Source organism: Macaca mulatta, chromosome 10 (assembly GCF_049350105.2).
Source record: "Macaca mulatta isolate MMU2019108-1 chromosome 10, T2T-MMU8v2.0, whole genome shotgun sequence".
Lineage (NCBI taxonomy): Eukaryota > Metazoa > Chordata > Mammalia > Primates > Cercopithecidae > Macaca > Macaca mulatta.
This window is the reverse complement of record NC_133415.1, coordinates 10,277,893-10,295,407: the sequence shown is the minus strand read 5'-3', so window position 1 is coordinate 10,295,407 and position 17,515 is coordinate 10,277,893. Positions and strand designations below refer to the sequence as shown.

The following is a 17,515-nucleotide window of genomic DNA, read 5'->3' as shown; positions in this document are numbered from 1 at the left end:
AAACTCAAGTGACCAGGATGATGGAATGGGATACCCCAACTGGCTGAAGCCAGGGCTGAGAATAAAAAAGGTGAATTTGGCCGGGCACAGTGGCTCACACCTGTAATCCCAGCACTTTGGGAGGCCGAGGCGGGCGGATCACCTGAAGTGGGGAGTTCGAGACCAGCCTGGCCAACATGGTGTAACCACATCTCTACTAAAAATACAAAAATTAGCTGGAAGTGATGGCGGGCACCTGTAATCCCAGCTACTTGGGAGGCCGAGACAGGAGAATCCCTTGAACTTGGGAGGCTGAGGTTGTAATGAGCTGAGATTGCGCCACTGCCTTCCAGCCTGGGTGATGAGCAAGACTCTTCAAAAAAAAAAAAAAAAAAAAAAGTGATTTTCCCAAAGGAGAGTCAAAAGCACCATTGGCAGGAAAGTGAGGATTAGGTACTGGGAAGGCAACTAAATCACCCCAGTGCTGTCCTGGGGCATTTTATTTTATTTTATTTATTTTTTTGAGATGGAGTTTCACTCTTGTTGCCCAGGCTGGAGTGCAATGGCACTGTCGGCTCACAGCAACCTCCCCCTCCCAGGTTCAAGCGATTCTCCTGCCTCAGCCTCCCGAGTAGCTGGGATTACAGGCATGCACCACCACGCCTGGCTAATTTTGTATTTTTAGTAGAGACGGGGTTTCTCCCTGTTGGTCAGGCTGGTCTCGAACTCCCAACCTCAGGTGATCTGCCCACCTGAGCCTCCCAGAGTGCTGGGATTACAGGTGTGAGCCACTGCGCCCGGCCCCCTGGAGCATTTTAATAGGAGGGAAGGTAGAGAGTAAACTTGCAAGGTGGATGGCTGTGTGTAAATGAGGGGGTCATGATGCCCAGAGCACAGGTTTGAGTGATGACTGAAGGAAAGTATATTTGTGCTAAGAACATTGCCCCACCATTGCTCAGGCTGGCACGGGCACGAAGGGATCCAGGCTCACCAAGCCGTCATGTGCCCAAAATGATACAGTAAGAAACCAGTCCTGTAAAGATTAGGACTCGGTTCTGTCTGACTCGGTCTCTAGGCATCACCCTGCATCCCACCACCTCCACTCCCCAGCTTAACTCTTCAAGGACAGGGGACCTCATCTCTTTATCCCTAGAGGCTGGTTCTGCACACAGTGGGTAATGCGAAAAGTGGAGGTGCAAAGGAGGACTTGACTGAGGTCATGAGGCAGCCCGTCTCCCCTGCCAGCGCCGTTAGCTCACTCTCTCCGTACTCTCATCGCCACACAGGTCCCACTCTATGACCAGTGGGAGGATGTGATGAAAGGGATGAAGGTGGAGGTGCTCAACAGCGACGCTGTGCTCCCCAGCCGGGTGTACTGGATCGCCTCTGTCATCCAGACAGCAGGTGGGTGTTTGGCCAGGGCAGGGCCAGCGATGTGTCTGCAGGGTGACATCTCTAGATGGGTGGACAGTGTTGTAGGCAGCAGTTGGCTTCATAAAAATCCCACCTACTGGGGTTTCTGCCCCACTTCTAAGGATTCTTCTACCAGAGAAGGGAACACAGAGCTTGGCAGACTTGGAAACTCTAATTTTTTGTTTGTTTGTTTTTTTAGATGGTGTCTCGCTCTTTCACCCAGACTGGAGTGCAGTGGTGCGATCTCAGCTCACTGCAACCTCTGCCTCCTGGGTTCAAGCGATTCTCCAGCCTCCCGAATAGCTGGGACTACAGGCCACTTGGCCACCACACGGCTAATTTTTGTATATTTAGTAGAGACGGGGTTTCACCATCTTGGCCAGGCTGGTCTCAAACTCCTGACCTCAGGTGATCCTCTGCCTCCCAAAGTGCTGGGATTACAGGCATGAGCCACCGCGCCTGGCTGGAAACCCCAATTTATAAAGTTTGTTCCGGGGCCAGGTGTCGTGGCTCACACCTCTAATCCCAGCACTTTGGGAGGCGGAGGCAGGAGGATTGTTTGAGCTCAGGAGTTCGAGACCAGCCTGGGCAACGTAGTGAGACACTGTCTCTACAAAAAATGAAAAAAATTTAAAAAGTAAAATTCATTCCAGGGATGGTCAGGTTATAGGGAATTAACTCTCAGCACCATGCCATAATGCTTTCCTAACTAGGAGCATGAATTTGATTGACTAGGACTGTTGTGGACAACAGGAATACACGTGCCTGGAAGTATAGGTGCCGGAAGTCCAGCTTAGGCTAGAGACAAGAGATGGCTTAACAACATACCTTCCCCAGGCCGGGCGCGGTGGCTCACGCTTGTAATCCCAGCACTTTGGGAGGCTAAGGAGGGCAGATCACAAGGTCAGGAGATCGAGACCATCCTGGCTAACACGATGAAACCCCGTCTCTACTAAAAATACAAAAAAAATTAGCCAGGCATGGTGGCGGGCACCTGTAGTCCCAGCTACTCAGGAGGCGGTGCTTGCAGTGAGCTGAGATGGCGCCACTACAATCCAGCCTGGGCAACAGAGCAAGACTCCGTCTCAAAATAATAAAAAAAACACAGCATACCTTCCCCAGCTCACCCTCCTTCACAGGTGCCCTTTCCTTTCTTTTCAGGGTATCGGGTGCTGCTTCGGTACGAAGGCTTTGAAAATGATGCCAGCCATGACTTCTGGTGCAACCTGGGAACTGTGGATGTCCACCCCATTGGCTGGTGTGCCATCAACAGCAAGATCCTCGTGCCCCCACGGAGTGAGTTGATGAGAACATTCCCTCTCTTGTTCGTGCAGGGCCCCTGGTAGAGGGAGAGTCCTCTGCTTGTGTTAGGTAGAATGGGAGTCCTCTGTCTTGTTAGAACAGAAGCCACTTGCCCCCTGGCTTCCTGCCCTCCCCGTCTCAGAGGCCCAGGAGCCAATCCATGTGTGGAATCTGAGGTTCTCGGATGAAGTCCTTGCTGGCCTCGAGAGGCAGCTATTTTCCTCCCCACTGCTGAGGGGCCCCCACTCGGGGTCGGTGCTAGCGTCCCTGTCGGTGGAGGTGTCGTCAGTCTGTAACCAGGATTCTGCTGGTGCCTCCACAGCCATCCATGCCAAGTTCACCGACTGGAAGGGCTACCTCATGAAACGGCTGGTGGGCTCCAGGACGCTTCCCGTGGATTTCCACATCAAGGTCGGCAGTGAGCCCTTAACTGATGTCCCTTCTTCTGCTCTTCCATTTTTCTCCATCCTCCATGCTACTCACTGGAGCATGTTATCTGAGACTCTCTTGCCTGATGATCTTCAGCAGCTCCACATTTTGCCAGGCTGGAGACAAATGCTGCTGCTACATGGTTGCCATCTGCCTTTCTAGCCTGGTGTCAGCCACCACCCCACCCAGACTCTGCTCCTACCGCACCAGTCATGCTGCTTTGTCTGCCTTTTGCTCTTCCAGAACCTTACCTTTGCTCATAGAATTTTTCGGAAGTGTTCACTCAATAGATTTTATTACATATGTTTTTTTTTTTTTTTTTTGAGACGGAGTCTCGCTCTGTCGCCCAGGCTGGAATGCAGTGGCGCAATCTCGGCTCATGGCAACCTCTGCCTCCCGGGTTCACGCCATTCTCCTGCCTCAGCCTCCCGAGTAGCTGGGACTACAGGCGCTCACCACCATGCCTGGCTAATTTTTTTGTATTTTTAGTAGAGATGGGGTTTCACCATGTTAGCCAGGATGGTTTCAATCTCCTGACCTCGTGATCTGCCTGCCTTGGCCTCCCAAAGTGCTGGGATTACAGGCATGAGCCACTGTGCCCAGCCTTTTTTTTCTTTTTTTTTTTTTTTTTTTTTTGAGACAGAATCTTGCTCTGTCGCCCAGGCTGGGGTGCAGTGGCCGGATCTCAGCTCACTGCAAGCTCCGCCTCCCGGGTTTACGCCATTCTCCTGCCTCAGCCTCCCGAGTAGCTGGGACTACAGGCGCCCGCCACCTCGCCCGGCTAGTTTTTTTGTATTTTTTAGTAGAGACGGGGTTTCACCGTGTTAGCCAGGATGGTCTCGATCTCCTGAGCTCGTGATCCGCCCGTCTCGGCCTCCCAAAGTGCTGGGATTACAGGCTTGAGCCACCGCGCCCGGCCTTTTTTTTCTTTTTAAGACAGAGTCTCGCTCTGTTGCCCAGGCTGGAGTGCAGTGGCACAATCTTGGCTCACTGCAACCTCTGCCTCCTGGGCTCAAGCAATTCTTCTGCCTCAGCCTCCCAAGTAGCTGGGATTACAGGTGCACGTGCACCATCATACGTGGCTAATTTTTGTATTTTTAGTAGAGATGGGGTTTCACCGTATTGCCCAGGCTTGTCTCGAACTCCTGACCTCAAGTGATCCACCCACCCCGGCCTCCCAGAGTGCTGGGATTATAGGTGTGAGCCACCGTGCCCAGCCTTACATACTTGTTTACAAGGCAATGTGGGAATACAAAGAATACAGACCCTGCCATCCAGAAATCTTTAGTCTGGCAGAGGAAACGAAAGCCATGCACACGAGTAATTGTAATACAGCCTCGGTTCTAAGCCAGGGGTGTGCCTGGCACAGTACAGGCTAAGGCCTGGCCTGGGGCCCCTCTGGGCTGTCGGATTCTGTCTGGTTTAGGACTCCTGTGTGGCACAGAATCATCTGTTTGGCATTTAATTTTAAGAAATGATTTAGGCCGGGCGCGGTGGCTCAAGCCTGTAATCCCAGCACTTTGGGAGGCCGAGACGGGCGGATCGCGAGGTCAGGAGATCGAGACCATCCTGGCTAACACGGTGAAACCCCGTCTCTACTGAAAAATACGAAAAACTAGCCGGGCAAGGTGGCGGGCGCCTGTAGTCCCAGCTACTCGGGAGGCTGAGGCAGGAGAATGGCGTGAACCCGGGAGGCGGAGCTTGCAGTGAGCTGAGATCCAGTCACTGCACTCCAGCCTGGGCGGCAGAGCGAGACTCCGTCTCAAAAAAAAAAAAAAAAAGAAATGATTTAGTAAAAATTAAGTCACGTGTACATGGTAAAAGTGACTCATACCTGTCTCAGTGTCTCAGCACTTTGGGAGGCCAAGGCGAGAGGATTACTTGAGGCCAGAAGTCCGAAACCAGCTTAGGCAACACCGTGAGACTTTGTCTCTTAAAAAAAAATTAGTTGGGCTGGGCACAGTGACTCACTCTGTAATCCCAGCACTTTGGGAGGCCAAGGTCGGCAGATCACCTGAGGGCAGGAGTTCCAGACTAGCCTGGCCAACATGGCAAAACCCTGGCTGTACTAGAAATGCAAAAATTAGCTGGGTGTGGTGGCACACACCAGTAATCCCAGCTAACTCAGGAGGCTGAGGTGGGAGAATTGCTTGCACCCGGGAGGCCGAAGTTGCAGTGAGCCGAGATTGTGCCCACTGCACTTCAGCCTGGGCCACAGAGCGAGGAGACTCCATTTCAAAACAAAAACAAAAACAAAAATGGCGTAGGATTGTGGTCTGCACTGTGTTGGCTGTAGAGGAAGAGAACGTGGCAGGGAAGGCAGCCCAGAGGGGCCCTGAGCCAGGCCTTACCCTGCGTTGTCTCTCACTCTCCTGAGTGAGCCTCTGGGATACCAGACGTGGGACAGGCAATTGGTGTCAGGGCGTATCCCAAGCCCTTGAGCTGGGCCAGAGGGTCTGTCTGGTTTAGGACCCCTGTGGCAGCTTTGCCTATTGGCTGCTTTGTGACCTCTGAGACCTTCTGTGTGTGTTTGGAAGTAGCGCTGCTTAGTCTAGGCTCCGCCGGTTCCTGACCCAGCCGTGCCCTGGGGCTGGAAAAGCCTTACACCCTACCTGTTCCCTGCCCCAGGCAGGACGGCTTTGAAGTCACAGTGAACAAAAAGAACCTCCTCCTCCTCTACCCCAGCACCGTGGCTCTCTGTAGGGCAGCTCGAGGGCATCTTGGTCACCATCCGTCATTAGGTCGGTTGCCACCGAGGCACTGTGAAAGCACTGCAGAGCTGCAGCCCATCAGGGTCAGAGTCGGAACTGGACGCAGGGGACACTGGAAAGGGACACAGGAAGACTCAGTTCTCTGGACATGAGTCTCGTATGAGCCACAGGCAGAGGGCTGGGAGGTGGCGGGGAGTGCAGGGTGCCCGGGGATCAGAGTGCAGAGGCCACGAAGAGCATGGGCTGCACACCAGCTTCCAGGCCCAGCTCTGGCACACATGAGTCTCTGTCACTCTGGGCAAGCGTGACCTCTCTGGGTCACTTTTCCTTAGTCTAAAGTGTGTTTTATGACTTGCATCAACTCATTGGCGTTTTGGTGGCGAGAAGTGGCATGCCCATTGCGAGCTGTGTGCCTTCCCTCTGTGTCCTCCTAGGGAGTCAGGGCCAAGGTGAGCCTGGCAGCACAGGTGGTCTCATCTGCCACCTCCCGACTGACGGTGTGGGGGGGGATAACACCACACCTTCCCTCTCCTCCACTCACCGTGAAGAGACAGAGCAGGAGGGTGGGTGGGAGGAGCCCTCAGCCATAGCAGGTCTGTGTTCTGACATCGTTTCAGATGGTGGAGAGCATGAAGTACCCCTTTAGGCAGGGCATGCGGCTGGAAGTGGTGGACAAGTCCCAGGTGTCACGCACTCGCATGGCCGTGGTGGACACAGTAATCGGGGGTCGCCTACGGCTCCTCTACGAGGATGGTGACAGTGACGACGACTTCTGGTGCCACATGTGGAGCCCCCTGATCCACCCAGTGGGTTGGTCACGACGTGTGGGCCACGGCATCAAGATGTCAGGTTAGCAGAGCCCCAGGCCAGAGGGACTGCACGCTGTGCTTCCCAGGGATGGGGTGGGAGCACCTTCCTACTCCTCACAGCAGGTCAGCAGGTGGAGGTCGGCATGGCCACCCTGTGGTGATGACACTGCGCTCCAGAGAGCTTGACAAGTCACTCCACTCAACTTGTGAGTGGTAAAATCAAGATTTGAACGCAGATGCTAGCAGCCCCGATCCTCTGCCATGTCATATGGGAGCAGTCCGGGTTTCGAGGGCTGGGGAGGCCCTACAGAGAGCTCTGGATGTTTTCTGACCTCAACCTTTCTGTCTGCTCCTCTGGGTGGGGGGCCCTGAGATACAGAGAGACAGCTGAGAACATGTGCAGAGCAGCCCCACATTCCCAGGGGAGGTGCGGAGATGGCCCAGGAGCCTCCTTCAACTCCCTTCTCTCCCTCATTCCCTATCCATCTCCTCCAAAGAGAGGCGAAGTGACATGGCCCATCACCCCACCTTCCGGAAGATCTACTGTGATGCCGTTCCTTACCTGTTCAAGAAGGTGAGACTCAGCCCTTGGGCGCTTTTCCCCTCGGCCATGGGTCCATTCCGGGCCTGAGGGACCTGGCTCTTCCCCTGGGACCGTCCCTTTCCCTCCTGAGGCCTGCTTCCCTTACCTTTCCCCCTGGCCTGCCCAGGGAGTCCCCAGCTGTCCCATTCCTTTAAGGTACGAGCCGTCTACACAGAAGGTGGTTGGTTTGAGGAAGGGATGAAGCTGGAGGCCATTGACCCCCTGAATCTGGGCAACATCTGCGTGGCAACTGTCTGTAAGGTGAGCCAGGGCCGGCCTCCGGCCCCCACAAGGGGACCCATGTGGCCCAGAGCTCTAACTCCACTCGCCACTGTCAGGGGGTCTCTGGCACAGCCTCTCATCACTGGCTGTGCCCAGAGTCCCTGACTTTTGTGGGTGGGGCCTGGCCTGCCCCTTGCTCAGAATCTGCTTTCATGTCAGGGTCCAAGGCTCACTGGACGAGGGCTTCTTCAACACCTGAGCCGGGTCCTGTGTCAGGGTGGGCCCTTCCCTGTCACCTCCCTGGGGCCTTCTTGCTGTGTGCCATCTCCTTTGAGTGCTGGCCTAGGCAAGAGCCACAGCGGGGGTCACCTTGCTCCAAACTTCCTCATCGCCTCAGCCTGAGCAGCACCCCCCGCCCCTGCATGGCCTTCCTGGAGGAGGCTGCTGACTCGTCCACGCCGCGGATCCGCTCCATGCCAGGCGCGTGTGCTCACCCGAGAACACGGTCCAGCAGGATGGATGCGGCCCCTGCTGGCGTGGCGTTTGCTGTGTAGTGGGGAAGAGAAAGAATCCCACGTGGACGCATCACAGAAGTGCTGTGTGCCCCAGGGAGGCTCAGGTGTCCTCCAGGAGGGCTGTGCCCTAGATCTGTTTGGATCCATCTGCCTCGTGTCCCTGTTGGGGTGCGGTGCCAACCCAGGATGGGGTGCAGTTCATGATATGATCTGTCTGCCTGCTACCCCCACCCCCCAGGTTCTCCTGGATGGATACCTGATGATCTGTGTGGACGGGGGGCCCTCCACAGATGGCTCGGACTGGTTCTGCTACCACGCCTCTTCCCATGCCATCTTCCCGGCCACCTTCTGTCAGAAGAATGACATTGAGCTCACACCCCCAAAAGGTAAGACTAGAGAGGCCACCACGTGCTGGCCTTGACATCAGAAGGGGCAGGGTGTCCAGGCGCGGTGGCTCCTACCTGTAATCCCAGCACTTTGGGAGGCTGAGGCAGGTGGATGACCTGAGGTCAGGAGTTTGAGACCAGCCTGGCCAACATGGCAAAACCTCATCTCTACTAAAAATACAAAATTAGCCAGGCATGGTGGCAGGTGCCTGTAATCCATTACAGCCACTAGGGAGGCTGAGGCAAGAGAATTGCTTGAACCCAGGAGGTGGAGGTTGCAGTGAGTCAAGATCATGCCACTGCACTCCAGCCTGGGTGACAGAGCGAGACTCTGTTTTAAAAACAAAACAAAACAGAAGGGGCAGGGTGGGGCCACAAGTCCAGATTCCTGGTCAAGTCAGGCCCCAAAGTGTAGCATTTCAGGGTGTATGGGAAAGGTGACAGAGCCCGCCACCAGCCCTTAACTGCTGGGCTGACCCTGCCCCGTGGCCAGTGTATTGTTGATGAACAGAGCTCCCATGTATCCCGTTGGTCAGCAAACAACCTATACAACAGGACTGTGGTGCTAGAGCAGGTGCCACCCTGAGGGGTTGAGAAGGCTGCTGGGGAGACTCCAGGCTGGGTCCTGAGCAAGCTGCAGAGCTCCTTCAGCCATGTGTCCTTTCCCCCTGCCCACTTCCTGCTTCCCCTCTCCCTCTGCATCTGAGCTGTCTGCTCCTCCAGGTTATGAGGTACAGACCTTCAGCTGGGAGAACTACTTGGAGAAGACCAAGTCGAAAGCCGCCCCATCAAGACTCTTTAACATGGTGAGGAGACTCAAGCGGAGCAAGGGGCCTGCGGGGGCCTCAGGACAGGCCCTGCCTGCTGCTCCCAGCGGTGGCAGTTCCTCCCCTTTCTCTCGAGTCTCTGCTTCTAACACCAGCCACTTTTGGGGGGAAGTCCCCAGCTCTGGCCTGGGCACTCCAGTCCCTCTTCCATGGAGGGCAGTGTGGAGAAAGAGGTGCAGTGGGATTATTGTCTAGAGGAACTTGCCCCAGCAGGCGTTCCAGTCCCAGCCTCCTCCCTGCCAGTTCTTCAAGTGCCTCCAGGCCCGGGCGAGCCTGCTGGGGTAGGGAGCTGACTGGCTTGGCCACTGCCTCCTTTTTCTGCCCCAGGATTGCCCAAACCATGGCTTCAAGGTGGGCATGAAGCTGGAGGCCGTGGACCTGATGGAGCCCCGGCTCATCTGTGTGGCCACGGTGAAGCGAGTGGTGCATCGGCTCCTCAGCATCCACTTTGATGGCTGGGACAGCGAGTACGACCAGTGGGTGGACTGCGAGTCCCCGGACATCTACCCCGTTGGCTGGTGTGAGCTCACCGGCTACCAGCTCCAGCCTCCTGTGGCCGCAGGTCTGGGCTCTCATGACCCTAAGAGACTCCGACTTTCCTCTTCTTTTCTCCTTCTTCCCCGGCCCCTGTGCCCATCTCAGTTCTTTGGCATGAGATGGAGACATCTCATGGACCACTCTAAGTAGAGAGTGAGCCCCGTCACCCAGCCCCTGCTCCTGGCTTCTCTGGCTCCCTTCCTCTCTGGCCTGCAGAGCTCCTTCCTTCATCTTGCCCACTCTGTCATATGTTCTTGCCCTTGTGCACCCAGGTAAACTACCCAGGTCCCTCTGAGCAGCCGTGGTGACAAGGGTGGGAAGAAGGGACAGCTGTTCTCCAGCCCCCCCTCTCCTCATTGCCAAGCTTTGGCCTTCTATCTTGGGGTGTCCTGTGTGTTCTCCAGCCCCCCCTCTCCTCATTGCCAAGCTTTGGCCTTCTATCTTGGGGTGTCCTGTGTGGGAGGGTGGACAGGGTCTCGGGATGCGCCTGTGCCCTGTGTCCTCCCAGGGACCCTCGTCTCATCTCTTTCACCCTTGTCTTTCACCAACAGAACCGGCCACACCGCTGAAGGCCAAAGAGGCCACAAAGAAGAAAAAGAAACAGTTTGGGAAGAAAAGTAAGTACTGTCCCAGTGCAGCCAGGCTGGCGTGGGCCCGGGAGCGGTGGGCTGCGCCCCTGGGAGCAGGCGGGGTCAGCCCCCAGGCAGAGGTTCCCAGGTGCTGTCCTACTGGCGCAACTCTCCTCGTGGTCCTGTCCTGTCGCTTTTCCCTTGCTCTTTGGCCTACGGGCCTTTCATCCTGTCTCTGGGGACCCAGACCATAAATAGAGAGTGTTCAGTCTCTGGCCATGGTCAGGGTGCTGAGGAAAAGAGGTAAGAGATTGAAGTTGGGGGATCCCATCCCTGATGCCCACGTTCAGAAAAAAAACAGCCTGGCCTGGGCAAGCCGCCGCTGCTAGGTTCTCAAGGAAAAGCCGCAGGAAGAAATAGAAGCTCTCTCCAAGGCTCTCATTCTTACCTCGAGACCTCTTTGAGGGTGGGAGAGGGCAGGAGCAAAGGCAGGCAGCTGAGTGGCGGGACTGCACCTGGCACTCGGGCTGTGGGGTGTCATTTGCCTTGGTGGGGCCTCACTCTACAGATTCTGAGCCCAGCTTGGCTTCCACTTGAGGGGCAGAGCGGGACGGGCAAAGCCATCCTTCAGAGCCGCAGGCCCATGACAGCGAGGTGGGCTGTCACCTCCACGGTGTGGTACCATGTGGGGAAGAGGATGTTCTGAAACAGGAACCAGGTCCCTGGGGCAGGATTAAGATTGAGTGAGGCAGCTAGGCACAGTGGCTCACGCCTGTAATCCTAATACTTTGGGAGGCTGAGGCAGGCGGATCATGAGGTCAGAAGTTCCAAGACCAGCCTGACCAACATGGTGAATCCCCGTCTCTACTAAAAATACAAAAATTAGCCAGGTATGGTGGCAGGCACCTGTAATCCCAGCTACTTGGGAGGCTGAGGCAGGAGAATCACTTGAACCCGGGGGCGGAGGTGGCAGTGAGCCCAGATCATGCCACTGCACTGTAGCCTGGGTGGAAGAGGGAAACTCCATCACGCACACAAAAAAAATTGTCATGCCATCACTTTGGGAGGCCGAGGTGGGCAGATCACAAGGTCAGGAGTTCGAGACCAGCCTGACCAACATGGTGAAACCCCGTCTCTACTAAAAATACAAAAATTAGCCGGGCACACTGGCACACGCCTGTAATCCCAGCTACTTGGGAAGCTGAGGCAGGAGAATTGCTTAAACCAGGGAGGTAGAGGTTGCGGTGAGCAGAGATTGAGCCACTGCACTCCAGCCTAGGCGACAGAGCAAGACTGTCTCAAAAAAACAAAAAAATTGAGTGAGGGTGTGGCATTTATCCAGTAGGCAGAGGTTCTGTACCATTCAAACAGTAGGACTGGGAATAGTGCATGTTGCAGGAAGAAATCAACAATCAAAAACGGGCCAGGTGAGATGGTTCCCACCTGTAATCCCAACACTTTGAGAGGCTGAGGTGGGAGGATCCCTTGAGCCCAGGAGTTTGAGACCAGCCGGGGCAACATAGCCAGACCCCTAATTAAAAAAATTTAATTAGCTGGGTATGGTGGCACATGCCTGTAGTCCCAGCTACTCAGGAGGCTAAGGTAGGAGGATCATCTGAGCCTGGGAGGTTGAGGCTGCAGTGAGCTGTGATCAGCCCACTGCACTCCAGCCTGGGTGACAGAGTGAGACCCTCTTCAAAAAAAATTTATTTATTTAAAAGAAGATTTTAAAAGCAGCTACAACCACGACTGCCTGGGGCTTGGTTTGAGGGAGGTGGTGGTATTACTTCCCATTTGAGAGAATATGAGCTCAGGGCACACAGCCAATAAGAGGTGTCAGACTTGGAGTCCAGGCTTTCTGTCCCCAGGCTGGCACGTTTCCCTCTGCCACGCTGCCTGACCGCTGGGTGAGACGTGGTCCGTAAAGCCTCACCTAAATACAACCCTAATGCTGGGTTTGAATCCATTTTTATTCAAAGGGAAAAGAATCCCGCCCACCAAGACGCGACCCCTCAGACAGGGGTCCAAGAAGCCCCTGCTGGAGGACGACCCTCAGGGCGCCAAGAAGATCTCGTCGGAGCCCGTTCCTGGCGAGAGTAAGAGCCACCGGGCTGGGTCGAGGCAGGACCAGCCTGCTCCGTGCTCAGAGACGACCCCTGTCCTTCCCCACCTGGGCACAGAAGAGTAGAGTCAGGTTTCTTCGGCATTTTCTGGGCACCAAGCAGTCCTGTACCACTGGACCCAGAGTGCTTCCCAGACACCGCCGAACTGTGAACGGAGCCGAGTCCCCCTCTAGCCAGGCCCCTGGCCCCTCCTCCCCCTCCATCTCTACCCCTACCGCTAGTGCTTGGCAGGGTGGTGGCAGATTGGCACATGGCAGTGTCGCTGGCATAGCCTACCTGGCTTGGGGCCTTGGCCTTTTGCTGCTGCCACTGCCCTCCCAGAAGGGAAGCTGGAGGGTGAAGGTGCGTCCTAGGCCCCCATCTGTAGGGAGCCAGGTCCCTTTCCCAGCTCCTCCGTCTGCCCCCACCCCGCCCGGAGTTATTTACTCGCCCACCCACCCGCCTCCCCTGCCTCTTCAGTCATTGCTGTGCGTGTGAAGGAGGAGCATCTAGATGCGGCCTCGCCCCACAAGGCTTCAAGTCCAGAGCTGCCTGTCCCCGTTGAGAACATCAAGGAGGAAACGGACGACTGAGCCTTCTTGCCTCCAGCCTGGCTCCTAGCTGGAAGCCAGCCCGGGGTTTCTCTACCGCCACCACCATGCCTCCACCTCACTTTGGCTTGGAGACTGAGCCTATGTGTAAATTCTGCCTGGTGCCGTGAAGGCTGGACGGTGGAGGACCTGCTGGGGTCTCCTGGGACCTGCCTGTTGCCTCTACCCTCCCCTGTGGAAAGGCCTATGTGACGGGCTGCCTGAGGCCCCCGAACTCGTCTGTGAACCACCTTCTCCAGCCAGAGTTTCCAAAGCTGGAACGCTAGCTGCCTGCTCTTCCTTAAGATGGCCTCCCCAGGACCTGCCACGGCCCTCAGTTGCCAGGGGTGGGGCCACCCCTGTCACACTGTGGAAGACAAGACAGTGAACTCTGTCTGTCCCAACGAGTCATGTAAATTAAATTCTAGAGCAGCTTTCTGAGCAGGATGAGGTCCTCTGACAGGGAGTTGTGTGATGGGGGCAGCCTCTGCCTCAAAAATTCACCTTGCAGAATGCCTCTCAGCCTCATGTGCTGGTCCTCTGCTCCTCCTAGCTCCCCAGGGATGTCATGTGCTGGTCCTCTGCTCCTCCTAGCTCCCCAGGGATGTCATGTGCTGGTCCTCTGCTCCTCCTAGCTCCCCAGGAATGTTGAGGACCCAGCTTGGCTTGGCAGCTGAGAAGCAGTGACCAGGATATGGATTTTGGTGACCTGTGTGGTAGTTTGAGCTGCTTTCTGTGTTTGTGAGGACTGCCGCCACTTCCTAAAGGAAATGCCCCGGCGAGGACACTGGGAGGAAGGTGGCCTGAGTGTGCACTCCGGCTCTGCTACCTGCTTCTGAAGCCCCGCTAAAAGTAACTCATCAAGATTCCTTTGTAGTTAAAGGGTCCAGTTCCGACTGGAGCCTCTGGAGAGCTGGGCTTTGCTGTTTTCACCTTTTGTTCCTACCTGAATGAAGAAGCCATGCCTGGAGGGGCTGTGAACACAGAAGCCTCAGCACAAGGATGACAGAGCTGGAGGACACATCCAGCTGCCATTGCAGCCTCACTGGCTCCCCAGACTGTGTCTGAGAAACTAAATCCCCTGCTTGCTTGAGTCCGGTTTGTTAGATCTCTGTTCCTGGCAGAGTGTGTTCTGACCCCCCACCTCATGGTATCGATGATGAGGCCACGTGAGTCAAGACACGAGTGTGCGAGGCTGTAAAGAATAAATGTTGCCTCATGAGCCTGAGTTCCCTGTCTAGCCGCATGTTGTCGTTATTTACGGTTGTGCCATTCTCCCCAAAGACCGTGGGTTCCCCAGCGATGGAGCCTGTGTCTGCCTGTCTGTAGTTCCTGGCATAGGCTAGCACAAAGGTGGCCTTGTGTGTGTGTGAAATGGGAGTGTGCACATGACCGTGTGTGGCTGGTGCCTAGAGGCCAACGTGATTTGCCGGAGATGGAAGTATTGATCTCTTGGGAAACCTTGTGCCTCAGTTTGCCCTTGGAGGGAATTGAAGTTCTTAAAGAGTCCCAGCAGTGGGGCTGCTGGCAGGGAGGCATTTGCAAATCCCTCATCCCTGCTTCTCTGGCCTGAGGACCCACAGAGGCTCCTGGTACAGGGGAGACCAAATCCAGACCCTTCAGGAACCTGCCCTGCCCGCCTCGTCCTTTATGGTCACCCAGTCTAGCCCCTCTGCTCCAGGGAAAGGGATGCAAGGAACTCCATCATACCAAGAGCCCCTACCCAGGTGCCAGATTAAGTAGGTATCTAAATGGCTCATTTTACCTTCACAGTAGCCCTGTGTGGTACTGATGGGAAAAAGGAAGCCTCAGTACAGTGTAGTAACTTGGCTGCTTAAATTCACACCTGTTAAGGACGGCAGTGGGGTTGAACCCAGGTTTGTCTGCCGGATGACCTAGTAGTGAGTCAGTCATTCAGGCTTCTCGAGCACCTTCTGGGTGCCAGACACCAAGCTAGACACAGGCATCAAGGGAGACTGGCAGACGTCCATCCTCGTGCCTTCAGCAAGCGAGCATCTCCAGCCTGGAACACTGCCAGCGCCTGAGCCTCAACCTAAGAGCCCTCTGCCTTGAATTCCTTTGTATTCCTGGGAAGAAACTGCTACTTTTTTTTTTTTTTTTTTTGAGACGGAGTCTCGCTTTGTCGCCCAGGCTGGAGTGCAGTGGCCAGATCTCAGCTCACTGCAAGCTCCGCCTCCCGGGTTCCCGCCATTCTCCTGCCTCAGCCTCCCGAGTAGCTGAGACCACAGGCGCCGCCACCTCGCCCGGCTAATTTTTTGTGTTTTTAGTAGAGACGGGGTTTCGCCGTGTTAGCCAGGATGGTCTCGATCTCCTGACCTCGTGATCCGCCCGTCTCGGCCTCCCAAAGTGCTGGGATTACAGGCTTGAGCCACCGCGCCCGGCCTTTTTTTTTTTTTTTTTTTTTTTTTGAGACAGAGTTTCCCTCTTACTGCCCAAGCTGGAGTGCAATGGCATAACCTCGGCTCACTGCAAAATAACCTCCGCTTCCCAGGTTCAAGCGATTCTCCTGTCTCAGCCTCCCGAGTGGGATTACAGGCACGCACCACCATGCCCGGCTAATCTTTTGTATTTTTAGTAGAAACGGGGTTTCACCATGTTAGCCAGGCTGGTCTCAAACTCCTGACCTCAGGTGATCCGCCCACCTTGGCCTCCCAAAGTGCTGGGATTACAGGCGTGAACCCCCATGTCCGGACTGGTTTAACTTTTTTTTTTTTTTTAAATAAAAAAAGCGCCGGGCGCGGTGGCTCAAGCCTGTAATCCCAGCACTTTGGGAGGCCGAGACGGGCGGATCACGAGGTCAGGAGATCGAGACCATCCTGGCTAACACGGTGAAACCCCGTCTCTACTAAAAAATACAAAAAACTAGCCGGGCGAGCTGGCGGGCGCCTGTGGTCCCAGCTACTCGGGAGGCTGAGGCAGGAGAATGGCATGAACCCGGGAGGCGGAGCTTGCAGTGAGCTGAGATCAGGCCACTGCACTCCAGCCTGGGCGACAGAGCGAGACTCCGTCTCAAAAAAAAAAAAAAAAAAAAAAAACTAGCCGGGCGAGGTGGCGGCGCCTGTAGTCCCAGGTACTCGGGAGGCTGAGACAGGAGAATGGTCTAAACCCGGGAGGCGGAGCTTGCAGTGAGCTGAGATCCGGCCACTGCACCCCAGCCTGGGCGACACAGCAAGACTCTGTCTCAAAAAAAATAAATAAAATAAAATAAATTAAAAAAAAAAGCTCTATTGCCCAGGCTAGAGTGCAATGGCGCAATCTCTGCTCACCGCCAAAATATATCCACCTCCTGGGTTCAAGCGATTCTCCTGCCTCAGCCTCTGGAGTAGCTGGGATTACAGGCATGCACCACCATGCCTGGCTAATTTTGTATTTTTAGTAGAGATAAGGTTTCTCCATGTTGGTCAGGCTGGTCTTGAACTCCCGACCTCAGGTGATCCACCCGCCTGGGCCTCCCAAAGTGCTGGGATTACAGGCATGAGCCACTCACTGCACCCAGCCGGAAACTGCTGCTTTCATCAAAATAACCCACAATACTGAGAGGAGTATTTCTGTGTCAGAAGGGGTGGCTAGGTCAAACAGCCTGAGAGTTCCTGATTCCAAAGCTTCCATACTGTGTGTGGGGGTGGGGACCGGGGGTGTCTTCCCATTTTAACTAAAGCCCTGACCTGGAAGTGGACTCATCGGAGCTTCCACTCCTGAGCCCAGCTCAGCTTCTACACGAGCCTCTGGGGCTGATGCAGGGAGAAAGCACCGCTGCCGTTCCGTACTTGTGCACGTGACTGCCAACTGAGATTAGTACTGCTGTCATCAATTCTAGTTCCGGGTCTGGCTTCTAAGGCAGAACTTGCTCACCTTCAGCTTGGGGTCTTTTCAGGGGTTCCTTCCCGTGTCCCAGCCAGAAATCAGGAACACTTTATGGACTGACTTGTGCCCATCCCAAAAGGTTGGAGCCCTAACCCCAGTACCTCAGAGTATGACCTTACTTGGAAATAGATTCCTTACAGAAGTAATGAAATTAAAATGATGTCATTAGGTTGGGCCCTAATCTAATAGACTGTTGTCCTTATAAAAAGGGAAATTTGGCTGGGCACAGTGGCTCACACCCAGCACTTTGGGAGGCTGAGGCAGGTGGATCACCTGAGGTCAGGAGTTCGAGACCAGCCTGACCAACATGGTAAAACCCCTTTTCTACTAAAAATACAAAAGTTAGCCGGGTGTGGTGGCGCGTGCCTGTAATCCCAGCTACCTGGGAGGCTGAGGCAGGAGAATTGCTTGAACCCAGGAGGTAGAGGTTGCAGTGAGCTGAGACTGCCATTGCACTCCATCCAGCCTGGGCAAGAAGAGCGAAACTCCATCTCAGAAAAAAAAAAAGCAGGGGTGAGGAATCTGGGCAGAGACAGATTATAGAGGGAAGATGATGATGCACAACACTACGTGAAGGTGGAGACAGAGATGGGGATGATGCTACCACAGGTCAGGGGGCATCTGGGGCCACCAGAAGCTGGAAGAGGCAAGGGGGG

At 55.1% G+C, this 17,515-nt stretch overlaps 2 protein-coding genes across 5 annotated transcripts in view; one reads left to right on the top strand and one right to left on the bottom strand.

Moving 5' to 3' along the window:
• L3MBTL2 (L3MBTL histone methyl-lysine binding protein 2) overlaps positions 1–14,202 on the top strand; it is a 26,825-nt gene extending 12,623 nt beyond the window's left edge. For 2 of the 3 annotated variants that reach the window (XM_001103491.5, XM_077949496.1), the window contains exons 6-17: positions 1,266–1,383; positions 2,554–2,688; positions 3,017–3,105; positions 6,452–6,683; positions 7,141–7,217; positions 7,383–7,487; positions 8,202–8,349; positions 9,073–9,155; positions 9,504–9,738; positions 10,265–10,330; positions 12,262–12,378; positions 12,865–14,202. In XM_001103491.5, the coding sequence (XP_001103491.2) occupies positions 1,266–1,383; positions 2,554–2,688; positions 3,017–3,105; positions 6,452–6,683; positions 7,141–7,217; positions 7,383–7,487; positions 8,202–8,349; positions 9,073–9,155; positions 9,504–9,738; positions 10,265–10,330; positions 12,262–12,378; positions 12,865–12,977 (1,518 nt within the window). In that variant the 3' untranslated portion in view covers positions 12,978–14,202. Of the gene's footprint in view, positions 1–1,265; positions 1,384–2,553; positions 2,689–3,016; positions 3,106–6,451; positions 6,684–7,140; positions 7,218–7,382; positions 7,488–8,201; positions 8,350–9,072; positions 9,156–9,503; positions 9,806–10,221; positions 10,331–12,261; positions 12,379–12,864 lie in introns of all 3 variants that reach the window. The other variant, XR_013398955.1, reaches the window with a different exon arrangement.
• CHADL (chondroadherin like) overlaps positions 12,235–17,515 on the bottom strand; it is a 12,716-nt gene continuing 7,435 nt past the window's right edge. For both annotated transcript variants that reach the window (XR_003719854.2, XM_028827667.2), the window contains one exon: positions 12,235–12,452. Coding sequence is in view for 1 of the 2 variants with exons in the window: in XM_028827667.2 (XP_028683500.2) it covers positions 12,426–12,452 (27 nt within the window). In the remaining variant the exon portion in view is untranslated. The remainder of the gene's footprint in view (positions 12,453–17,515) is intronic.